The sequence below is a fragment of the Bos mutus genome, chromosome 23 (assembly GCF_027580195.1).
Source record: "Bos mutus isolate GX-2022 chromosome 23, NWIPB_WYAK_1.1, whole genome shotgun sequence".
In the NCBI taxonomy this organism is placed as follows: domain Eukaryota; kingdom Metazoa; phylum Chordata; class Mammalia; order Artiodactyla; family Bovidae; genus Bos; species Bos mutus.
The window spans coordinates 22,735,293-22,746,809 of NC_091639.1; the positions used below are offsets into that span (position 1 = coordinate 22,735,293).

The window sequence follows — 11,517 nt, forward strand, 5'->3', positions numbered from 1 at the left end:
CCTCTGACGCTTGAGGGGGATGGGTTTAAGGTTGTACTTGTCAGAAACCACCACTGCACTGGCATTCTTCTTCACGGGCACCAGAGACGGGGTCTCCAGCTCTAGTCCTGAGGGAAAAGACATGATGTTGGAGATGGACTTTGCCCCTTAACCTTCATCTAGCCGTATAAACCCCCGTGGCGCCTCACCCACTAATGTTCCGTCTTCTACAGCTGCGGCAGAAGTCTGCAGGCCCGGCTGTGTGCCTACCCACAGACCCTCCAGAGGCCAGAAGGCAGTCTTACCGGTGGAGCGGAACTTGGCGTGACTGGGCGCTGTGGTGCGGAGAGACTTGGGCTTCTCCCTCTTCTTTTCGGGGGCCTCCTCAGCCCGAGTCTCAGCCTTCACCTCAGTCACCGGTCGCTCAGGAGGGGTGGTTCGACTCTTTCCCTCTTCTTTCCGCTTCTTCTTATCTTTCTCTGTTGTGGAAAAACAGAGAAGAAAAGGATTTTATTTAGACAAAGAGAAAGACTGTCAGAAATAAAAAGCAGGCTATGGGCATGGAAGGCCACAACCCAGTGGGAAAGAAAGAAAGAAATCCAAGGGATCAAGGGCCAAAGAGCTTACCAGCAGGCTGGGTACTGCTCTGGGAGCGGATGACCGCCATCCAGTCGCTGACAAGGACTGAGGCCAATTTCCGGAGTTCTGCAGGTAAGAGAAAGAGGAAATGCCTAAGTAATGTAACATACTGCATGGAGATTCAAGTCATAAAACTAGAAGATGGCAGAATAAACCCGTGCCTATGCTCTTCCCCTACCCACTTATTACAATAAAATCAGGAGAAAGGTGGGCAGAGTTCAAGTATCTGAAGGGCTATTAGATTTAAAAAGAAACTGTATTAGTCTACCTCATCCTAAAGGGAAACTTAATGCAAAATTTCAAGGAGGCACATTTAGATCCTCTTTAAAAAGCATTTTCTAGGCAATCTTTTTTTCCTAGAATGCTGCTAGTGACAACAGCTTTTTAAAAAATCAATTAGATGTTGCAAGAGTGAAAAAAGAAATTGAAAACCAGACCAATTTAGAATGAATGAAACAGTTTATCTAGAGAAAAAAGATGGTCAGAGAATTTAAAGATAAAAAACAATTTATTTCTAAATACATGGGAGAAAAATTTGTTGCCTTTTCTTTCCTTCTGTACTTGGCAAATAACATCTCCTGTCTACAGGACCTCTTTCCGGGCCAACGTTCCAATTATGGGCTCATTCAATGACGAGATTATGGTAGAACATCAAAACAACTTTTCAAAACAGTCACAAAACCGGTAACTTCTATACTTAGTGCAGTGTGAACCCCAATGCATCCCCAATGAAGAAATATAATATCCTAACATGGCAATGGCACCCCACTCCAGTTCTCTTGCCTGGAAAATCCCATGGACAGAGGAGCCTGGTAGGCTGCAGTCCATGGGGTCGCTAAGAGTTGGACACGACTGAGAGACTTCACTTCCACTTTTCACTTTCATGCATTGGAGAAGGAAATGGCAACCCACTCCAGTGTTCTTGCCTGGAGAATCCCAGGGATGGGGAAGCTTGGTGGGCTGCTGTCTCTGGAGTCGCACAGAGTTGGACATGACTGAAGCGACTTAGCAGTAGTAGCAGCAGCAACATCTTTTGGGAGCAACTGATACTATGGCCCAGTGACACAGTTGATAAGGAATGTACAATTTCAGTATCTAAAGTCAGCACAGAATAATGAAGGCAGCGTAATTAAGCCAGCTGAAAGAAGAACCAATACACCCTAGCAGATACTCAGAAGATGGGCAATGATTTAACGGGATTTCTGTGTTATATACCACCCTACAAAACTACTCTGAGATGTCACAAAAATAGTGAAGTGCTCATTATATAAAAGGATGGAAAGCCAGGGAATATTTTTCACTTAGGCAACACAATGTAAGTTACAACAAAATCAAGATCGTTTATCCTGGAAAATGTTCCCAGGGTTTGCTGCTGCAGCTAAATGGAACTACAGCTAGGCCTGCTGAGGCCTGGATGCTCCCACCACACCAAAGCCATAGCCTCTTTCCAAAGGGACCAAACACATCATTGCCCACAGACAAAGAGCAGGCCTATATTCTGATCAGGAGAGCAGCTCTGCTGCAAGACTGTTCACTTGCAGGAAACTAGTATCCTTTGCTCCTGGATTACACCTTGGGTATAAAATCTGGGGTGAACTCTTGGATGGATGTAAATCCTTTTCTTCTCTAAAGAAAAGCCAGGGACTTCCCTGGTGGCACAGTGGATAAAGAATCTGCCTGCCAATGGAGGGAACACAGGTTCAGTCCCAGGTCCAGAAGATTCTACAGGCTGTGGAGCAACTAGGTCCGTGCGCCACAGCTACCGAAGCCCATGCGCCCAGGACGTGTGCTCCACAATGAAGAGTAGCCCCTACTCAACGTAACTAGAGAAGCCCCTGCACAGTAACGAACACCCAACACCACCAAAATAAATACATAAATAAAATAAAAATACAAAAAAGAAAAGCCAGAACTGTATGACCCTTGCCAGGAGCTCCAAAACCCTTTGTCTTAGAAAAGGAAAGAATCTCTTGCTATCAAAGCTAAGACATACCCCAGGAGTCGCGATTCTGCCATGCCCTAACAGCAGGGTGTTTACTGGGAAAACTAGCATATACGTTGTTAGGAAAGGACAGGCCCTCACCTTCATCGTCACTCGACTTGCTCAGCTGCTTCACCAGTTTGGCTGTGTTGTTCTAGCAAAGAAAGGGAGCAACAGGACGGTAAGTGACAGGAGGAAAAGCTGCCCCCTCAGAGCTCACCACCCCCAGACTCACTCACAGTCTCTCAACAGCCACTAACACCGCACACACTCTTTCTCTTATAAAGCCCTGGGAGACATATTCTTACTCTAAATCAACCCACTTAGGTAGATTCAATCACTCCCATTTTACAGATGAAAGAACTGAGGCTTGGATGTACACAGTGCCTCATGTCACACACCTATTAAAAGAGACAGATTTGAACCAAATCTTGATTCTAAATTCCTCTTTTTTTTTAACCATTCTACCTCACAGGTCCAAGACTGCAGCCACATCAGAGTGGATGTGGGGTTTTCATCTGTTAGGCTAAACCAAAAAGGAAGAATCAGGATTCTAAAGACCGAAGGTACCTGCTTGAGATGGTCAACAGTGAGGGGCAGGTGCTGCAGGGTCAGCAGAATTTGCTGTAAGAGGGGAATGTTGTTGGTCGTCTTCGAATACGTCAGCCAATTGTTAAGAAGCTTGTAACCACCGACGTCAATAAACCTGCAGACAGGCAGGAGGATCTGTGATGCCCTTCTTTCGGGAGTACACCCCACCCTTCTTGTCCCCCATCAATGACCAAAGAATTCCATGCCTCAGCACCCCACTTCTAACTACATCTCCCCATCCCAGTCACCCAGGTCCCCACTTACTTGATCAGTACTTCTGGTGAACGGGTCTGCAGGAGAATGTTCAAGTATGTGCACCGACTCACCATCTTTCGTGCCTCCTTCATCAGGCTGTAAAAGAGGAAGTGCAGTTAGAAATGAAGGGTGTCTAATCCGCAAGTGCCCAGACATTCCTGAGAACTTGGGATTCTGCTCCCGGGTGAGGGAATCACACAGGCCCCCAGAAGGATGGGGTGGGTTAGGGGAGATGTGGAAACACCCAGAAGAGTGGAACACAATGGAGGAGACGCACTGAGGTCTCCAATCTGGGGAGGTGGGTGTCCCTGCTTCCCTCACACATAGGACATGTCTGATGCTGCTTCCAGGTGAAAGCCTTTGCCTTCAATTACCATCTCTCAGGACTGACTCAGTCCTAAGTCGCTTTCTCTGGAAAATGTGAGGATTCCTGAAGAAGACATAACCAAACCAAGACTCCTGTCACCCGGCTCCTCTGCTTCCTTCCTTCGCTTGGGACTGTGGCTCTCCAAATATCCAGAGGCCATTAGGGCCAGGGGCCTACTTTACTATCACCAGTTCTAATATAATTGGATTTGAATCCTAGTCCACTGACTCCCACTCCTCAGGAACACACTTCACTATCTGCCTTAAGGATAATCATATTCAGTTCAGTTCAGTTGCGTCCAACTCTTTGTGACCCCATGAATCACAGCACGCCAGGCCTCCACCAACTCCTGGAGTTCACTCAAACTCATGTCCATCGAGTCGGTGATGCCTTCCCGCCATCTCATCCTCTGTCATCCCCTTCTCCTCCTGCCCCCAATCCCTCCCAGCATCAGTCTTTTCCAGTGAGTCAACTCTTCGCATGATGTGGCCAAAGTATCAGCTTCAGCATCAGTCCTTCCAATGAACACCCAGGGCTGATCTTTAGTCGTATTACAACACACAATATCCTCTACTCACAACAAATTCAAAGGGTACACACTCACCTGAAGATTTTCGAAATCCCATCCACACTCTTGACTTCCCCATCTCGGTTAAGGAAACTATCCAGGCCCTTGAGAAGCTCTTTGGGGTCTATGGGACCCGAACCCATGATCAAGGTTTTCTAAGAGGATAAAACAAATACACAGAATAAATGCGTGGCAATAACAGCTCCAACTGCCTCTAATAAATTCCATCTCTACATTTGTCAGATTAGCAGTGACTCGTTATTCAATCTACATTCAACTATATTCACCATTACCCAGATAAGAAAAATCAACACAGACCATTGTTTCCACCAAGAAAACAGCCCTGGCAAGTGAAGCACTGTGTTAACACTGACTGAAGGGATAAGAATTAGACTGGAAGACTGAGGCAGCACCTGTCCTCTTGCTCCAAGTGACATCCTTCCTAGGACAGCTGAACTTCACAATGTGTAACAGGTAAGGTTCACATTCCCAAAACACTCAACTCTCCAAGGCATTTTTGCTTATTATGTATGGTTTCTCCTTAGTTGTTAAAAAATCTACCTTAAAACACACACACCCCAAACTACTAGCTTGAGAAGAACTGGGCCAATCATGGGTGTTGGGCTAAGTGTCTTTCGTGAGTCAATTATTTTTTGTCTTAGCTCACAAAGAGTCAACTGCCAGAGGTGGCAGGATAAGGTATGTTTCCATCAGTAGATAATCGTTCTAAGTTGTAGGTCAAAGAGAAGGAAATAAAACTTGAAACAGATCCTCTCCCCCAGGGGGGTTAGAGGTGGCTCCCAGAAATCAGACAACTGGAGGTAACAAAAATCAAGCAGGTCCTTTTAAGCCTTGAAAAAAAAGATCCCTCATTAAACAAACACTGCACAAGTTTTTATTGTTTCAAAGTTAAGGGCAAGATTACTTTGTGGTTTCAAAAGCAAAGAGGAGGCTCTGATTCCTAACTCCCCACCTAAATCAAACCACCACCCACTATCCCTGAGTAGGGCCTGAAATTAGATACCATGAAGGGAAAAAGAAAGGAACAAATAAAACCAAAAGATGGAAAAATGCCATTAAATTTTAAGTAGCTACTTTAGACCAGGTTAGAAAAGGAGTTAATTAAAAGCTAAACACAGCTGTTTTGGGACAGAGAAGGGTAAAGCCATTTCTAGGCCAGAACCCAAGTTCAAGAGAGGTAATTTAGAATCAATATATGGTTCTGATTAGGATTTTTATCCACAATGCCCCTAAACACTGGCTCCTGAGAGGCAGAACAGGCACCTTAGTAATATCGACATCTGGGAAACAAGACACTGGGCAGGAAGGTGGCAAAGTGAAAACAGCCTCCTGCACCCAGTGCAAAGACAAAGACAGGAAACAGTGGCGCTCTACAAAGATGACTATGCTTTCTGCAGAAAGCAGGCTTCTTTTAAGATCACGTCAATTAGTGATATTTAGTCTCAAGCTAAAAGAGAAAAACAAGCATAACAATCTCAACCTTTTACTCTTCCCAACAAAAAAGTCAATGAACTGCTAAATTTCCAGGTCCTAACAACCTAGGCCAAGAAGAGGCAGAGGCAGGGGTTGGGGGTGGCGGTGGAGGAGAGACTTGGTTCCCGAGACCAGAACCTGTGGGCTGAACACAAGGAGCGAAGAAAGGTGAGCACATCTGGGGTAACTGTGCTGCTGCTGATGCCCTGCAATCTCCACAAGGGCAGGTAGAACCTAAGGTCAGAGGAAAAAACATTCAAGTCCAATGCCACATAAATTAGAAGTCCAGAGGCCAAACCCACTGAAGTGGTGACTCTTACACACAGAGACAGACACGGGGATACAGGAATTTTCCCCAGGTAGTAAGCCACTATAAAGTAATATATAGACACAACAAAGGAATACATAAAACAGATTTCCCATGTGCTAGAGCCTGGAAAAGCAAGAGTGACTCCCAAGTAATATATATCATTAAATAACCAATGATATGCCATTTGACAAAAAGCTTTCTATGTAACTTCATTTCAAACCAATACCCCCTAAATATAGCTAGACCCTCAGATTCAAAGCCAGAGCTGAATACACAGCACCTTGGAAAAGTCCCTTTTGCACCACCAGTTAGGCCAACAGACCCATTTGCCCTACTTCCTTCACACACAGACATAAAAAAACCTGTCACCTGAGCTCAAATGTTCCATTGCTTAAGTGGGTGGGAGATCAGAGAACTTTCTTTCGAGGGAAACCAGTGAGCACACGGAGAAACTCTGTCCAGTGCCTTCTACTAGGAATGGGACCCAGGGACAACTTTTTAATTCCCAATCGTTACAAGCAAGAATAAAATAGCCAAGAAAAGCTAGAAAACAAAGCAGAAGAAATGTTAAACATTCATTTTGTACTAGTCTTCCTATTATTTATATTCTGGAAATATAATTAAACTTATCTCACAAACAATCATGTGGCTTTAAAATCTAGGTGGATTTTCTTATGATGGTTTTTCTTCAGGGAGAATAGCTTTCACTCGCTTAGAAGGACCCCAAGTGGCTTAAAACCTAACTGCCTTATTTTGAAATCAATACATTTAGAAAGAAGGTCCAAGGCACTCAAGTGGAAAGGAAAGAGCCTAGAACTCTGGCACAGGCCTACAGCAGAAAAAGGCAAAGGAGCTGACCAGGAAAGGAGGGACAGTGACCATGTGTCATAACATATCAGGATCCTGGAAGGAAAGCCTAAGGAAGTTTTCTGGCAACAAAAATAATCCAGGGCACGACATGCTTTGATTTCCTTGAAGGCAGAACATATAGGAGGCTGGTGGGCAAGCAACCTCTGGCATCATCTTTGTCCTAAACCTGGGCTCTCCTTTCGGAGAATGTTGCTGGCAGAGACATGCAGACACAAGGCAATGGGCACTGTTCCACCTTTCTTACCAGAGAGAAAATTAAGTCCAGAAGTGACACCAACTCCTGCCTCCAAAATACATTTTACTGAAGAGTTATCAAATAAGGTGAAAACTTATCTACCTTAGCCAGTTATTCCATACCCATCACCCATCAATCAGAACTGAATTGGTTCAGGACAAAACTTCTATGCAAGTTTAAATTCACTACTCAAAGGAGGAAGGAGTCCAAGTTTAACTTAAGAGGCCTCAGCACTTCTGGAAATGAAGGCCTTTGTAGCTTACATTCCCCACTTCTAAGGCAACTGATGCATTTCCTAGTCTGTCTCCACAGTGAACTGAATTATGTCTCAGGTGATTCACAAGGTTGCACTTCTCAAGTTCCTCCCCTTCAAAATCATTCTGGAAACCTGGTAGCCCCTGCCCTCCTCCAAAGCTTATTTGCTTTTCAATAAAAGTGTAAATTCACTCCCCAACCCAAAGGACAGGGTCCCAGGATACAGCTCTGGCCACAAACTCTAATGATCAGGTTGTCCGACGTTCTCGGGATGGATGTGGGTCCCCTAGAAGACCTTTTTCCCATCTCCCACGTTAAGGCAGATCTTCTTTATTATAATCCCCTGCTCACTAGAGATCAGGAACCCCAGTGGGTAGAATGTTCAGCTCCCAAGGTAGGTATGCTGCAGAGGCACATGGTAAACTGCTTAAAAGATAAAAAACTTGTGGTCAATAGGACATGTGGAAGAGTCCCTCCCACCAATCCAGAAGTTGAATCATTGAGAATCCATACCCAAAACAGTAGCCCTATAGTCTCACCAAGTCAGCACAAAGCAGTTGTACAGAATTGCTTTCCAATTCTGCCTAGACCCTTCACGGCTTCAGGGCAGGACTTCAAAAAATGAAAACTGTATGTAGAGTCTGATTAAGATTTGACTTGGAAAAACTTGAGGAAGAAAAAGGTAAGAAAGGGACAAGACCCTTAACACCACCCTCAACTCAGGCATGGTTTTCAAACATGCACCAAATGCCACAGCACTGCCCAAGTTGAAAAATGAGGACATTATTTTCCCACTGTTTTTAAGGAATTTTAGAGGGAAGGAAAAAGAAATTCAAAAAAGGGTGGCTCTTTGGAAAAAAAGAAATGAAGATTGTGAAATTTAATACCAGAAAGGTTTTGCTTACCAGAAACCGTAGCTGGAATCCCCCTGCCTTGAGCTTACACCTGCTGCCTCCTTTCCTAAAGATTCACTTCTCATCTTAGTACCAGTGTACAGGAGCTAAGCAACTGGAGAACTGTGACACAGCACTGAACACAAAGAGCTCACCCCCAAACCCAGAGGCGGGAATAAGGGCCATTTAGAAGTAAGTCCTCAAGTACCCACTCTCCCCCAGATTTCCATTATACAAATCGACCAAACGCAGGAGGCCCAAGGACGGACTGATTCCTGAGCACAAACGGCACATTTCAGGGTCATCAGGCCCCAGCTGTTTACTCCTGTTACTTTCACCATCTTTGTGTCTTTCCCCAGGATCCCCCAACACACACTCACACACACACACGCCCCGCTAAAGCTTCCAGTCCTAAAATACAGCTGTTTGACTGGTTTTCCACCCCAGGCAACTAAAGCAGGGAAAACTTCCAAGCAGTAGTGATGAGTGAGAAAGGGTGAAAGTAAAAGCAACAGGCTCGGGATCCTTATATACAAAAACTAGAGCTGCCCAAGGAGACAGCTTCAAGATCTAATTGCTACAAGCTTTTTTTTTTTTTTTCAAGATAATGGTTACAAAAGGTTAAAGAACATAAGGAAAATGGCTTTTCCCGTCTAGCAGCAGCGTGCATGAGGAATCCAGAAGGCATCTGCTCGGGGGCGGGGCTTCGAGGGTGGAGAAAGGAAGAAAGCTGATTACATCACCTTTCAGGGCGGCTCCTCCCCCTTGACCAAGTTTCTAGGGCGGCCCTAAGCTCTGGATGGCAAACGGGGAAGGAAAAACAAAGAAGCTGGGACGCCATTTTGTAATGGAGAAGAGGACTCAAACTTAAAGCTATCCAGGCTCCGCCGGTAGCTCTTTACATTTAAAAACACCTTTTTAGTAAAAAAGAAAAGAAAAAGGCAGCCCCATCCTGAATAGTCTGACCTATTTTGAATCAATAAGAGTTTTGTGAGAATACAAGCAATTAAAATATTTAAAAGAACAATTTTCTGCGGGGAGGAACGGAATTTGCAATTGAGGTTCAACTTGCTACTAACGACCACCCACCGCCCCCCCCCCACCGCATCTTCCCTATAAAGGGAAAGGGGGGGGTGGACTTGGACCCCTCTCAACAAATAGGGTTGAGGTGGGAGGACAGGAGAAAAATGGGTCAAGACACAACCTGCAACGCCGCTTGGAAGACAAAAGGACAAAGAAAGTCGCCATATTGAAGCAGGGAAGAAAAAAAAATTCCTTTTAACGACACAAATCTTTTAGATAGCATTCAATTGCACTAAATGGCTTGTAAAATTAATACGCCTGAATTCCACATTTCCCCAACCTTTCCACCCTCTAACTGTATTCCCCCGACCAGAAAGTATCAAGTTAAAATGTTACTTTTTCTGCTTTTAAATAACCTATGCAATCTGCAACAATTACAAAACATTCTTTACCTCCCCAGCTATCAATCTTGTATGTATTGGCACTAAGATTATATTTTGCCCTGAATTACGTGTCTTGCAATCTTTATTCCTAGATTGCCACCTGAATTAACCACACAAATATACCCCAAGCATATTACATTAAAATTGAGAGGAGTTAACAATCATTTAAAAATATACCCAACTATCACTTCTCTCCGCCCATCTCCTTACCCTGCAATCTTTATGTACAGATTGCTTATTAATCTGGCAAATTGAAAAGCGCCCTGCTTGTCTCACACACAAAGAAGTGGGACTTCTGGGCCACAAGATCCACCATCTTTTGTATGTGAGCTCATTAACCCTTTTGAAGACTGCTAACGAGAGGAAGGTAACCATTCCTCCTTATAAAAAGCAAACACTTATAGCTTTGGCAGTCTGGAAATTGGCTGGATTACCAAGGGTTAACCATCAAAATCCTAACTCGCAGGCCCTCCCTCCACCCTCTCCTTGCCTGCAGCAGAGCAGGGAAGAGGTAGGTGGTAAGGGAGAGAGAACACTGTTTTAGACCCAAAGGCTCTTTTTAATGGAGATTAAGTGACCGGATCGGTCCTTCTCCAGATCTCTATTTGTTCTATGGTCTCATTTCTTCCTCTCATTATTTTTGGTTTCACAACGGGAAACGTTGATTTCTTGTTGCAAGGCTGGTTTTTGAAAATTCGACACTTACTATCCAATTTTTTTGCGACGTCAGCACCTCGGGCTCAGGGGGGGAGGGGATTAAAATTTTGGAGAAAAAAATAAAACAACCAACCAGGACCCAAAACTCAATTATTTGGGGGGCCTCATTGGATCAAAAAATCTCTTTAGAAAAAATAAAGGCCAACTCAGTATTCATATCCCCCCCACCCAACTCCATTTAGGGAGGGGGGTCGTAGAAAAAAAGTTCTGAGTGGATTAAAAAAAGTAAACGCTGGATGAGTGGACTTGGGTGAGTTTGGGAAGGGTGGGTGGTTGATTATTTTTGAAGTTATGTGGTGACGGTCCTTCGGCCACAGATTTCAAGTCCCAGGCAGCGTGGGCTGGTGGGGTGGGCAAGATAGGTGGGAAGGGGCAGAAGACACAAGTGGTTGGGCTGGTGGCTGCTCTTTTCCCTTTCCCCCCTCTGTCTGGATCCTTTCAAGGGCTTAGATGTTGCTGCGGCTTGTTTCTTTTCTCCTGGTGGCCGGCCTGTCTTTCTCCGAGAAAATTCAAACCTGGGATAAAAGGAACACAAGGGAGAAAGATAATCAGTACGGGCTGCTATTACAACACCCAAAAGTACCATTTTTGTTGTCCCCAAACACTTCCATGTCCCACCCCGAACACAGCCGCTTAATACGAGTCATGGCTCTCAACTGAGCCCGCGTTTGACCCGTTCCCCAGGCCAACTCTCCGAGCAAAATGTTACCCACCAACCGACAAAATGGCAACACTTACCTCTAAACGAACCCCAGAATGGCGGCTGCCCGCTCGGGCGGAGTCTTTTATACGAGGACACCGCCCAATGCGCCCAAACGTGCTAGTGAAACGCCCTCTTCGCGAGACAGTATGCGCGAGGCGTGAATTCATTGGTCAACCCGATAAACCACTCACCAG

The 11,517-nt window shown here is 44.9% G+C and overlaps 1 protein-coding gene across 2 annotated transcripts in view; it reads right to left on the reverse strand.

Annotated features, from left to right (window-relative positions):
* The window catches only part of PPP1R10 (protein phosphatase 1 regulatory subunit 10), a 37,899-nt gene that overhangs the window by 5,181 nt on the left and 21,201 nt on the right, over window positions 1-11,517 (reverse strand). Inside the window, exons 1-9 of one of the 2 annotated variants that reach the window (XM_005911980.3) lie at window positions 11,359-11,465; window positions 10,610-11,135; window positions 4,417-4,535; window positions 3,455-3,541; window positions 3,170-3,305; window positions 2,702-2,753; window positions 607-684; window positions 285-458; window positions 2-107 (exon numbers count right to left, since the gene is read on the reverse strand). In XM_005911980.3, the coding sequence (XP_005912042.2) occupies window positions 2-107; window positions 285-458; window positions 607-684; window positions 2,702-2,753; window positions 3,170-3,305; window positions 3,455-3,541; window positions 4,417-4,523 (740 nt within the window). In that variant the 5' untranslated portion in view covers window positions 4,524-4,535; window positions 10,610-11,135; window positions 11,359-11,465. Of the gene's footprint in view, window position 1; window positions 108-284; window positions 459-606; window positions 685-2,701; window positions 2,754-3,169; window positions 3,306-3,454; window positions 3,542-4,416; window positions 4,536-10,609; window positions 11,136-11,358; window positions 11,466-11,517 lie in introns of those variants that run through there. The other variant, XM_070360809.1, reaches the window with a different exon arrangement.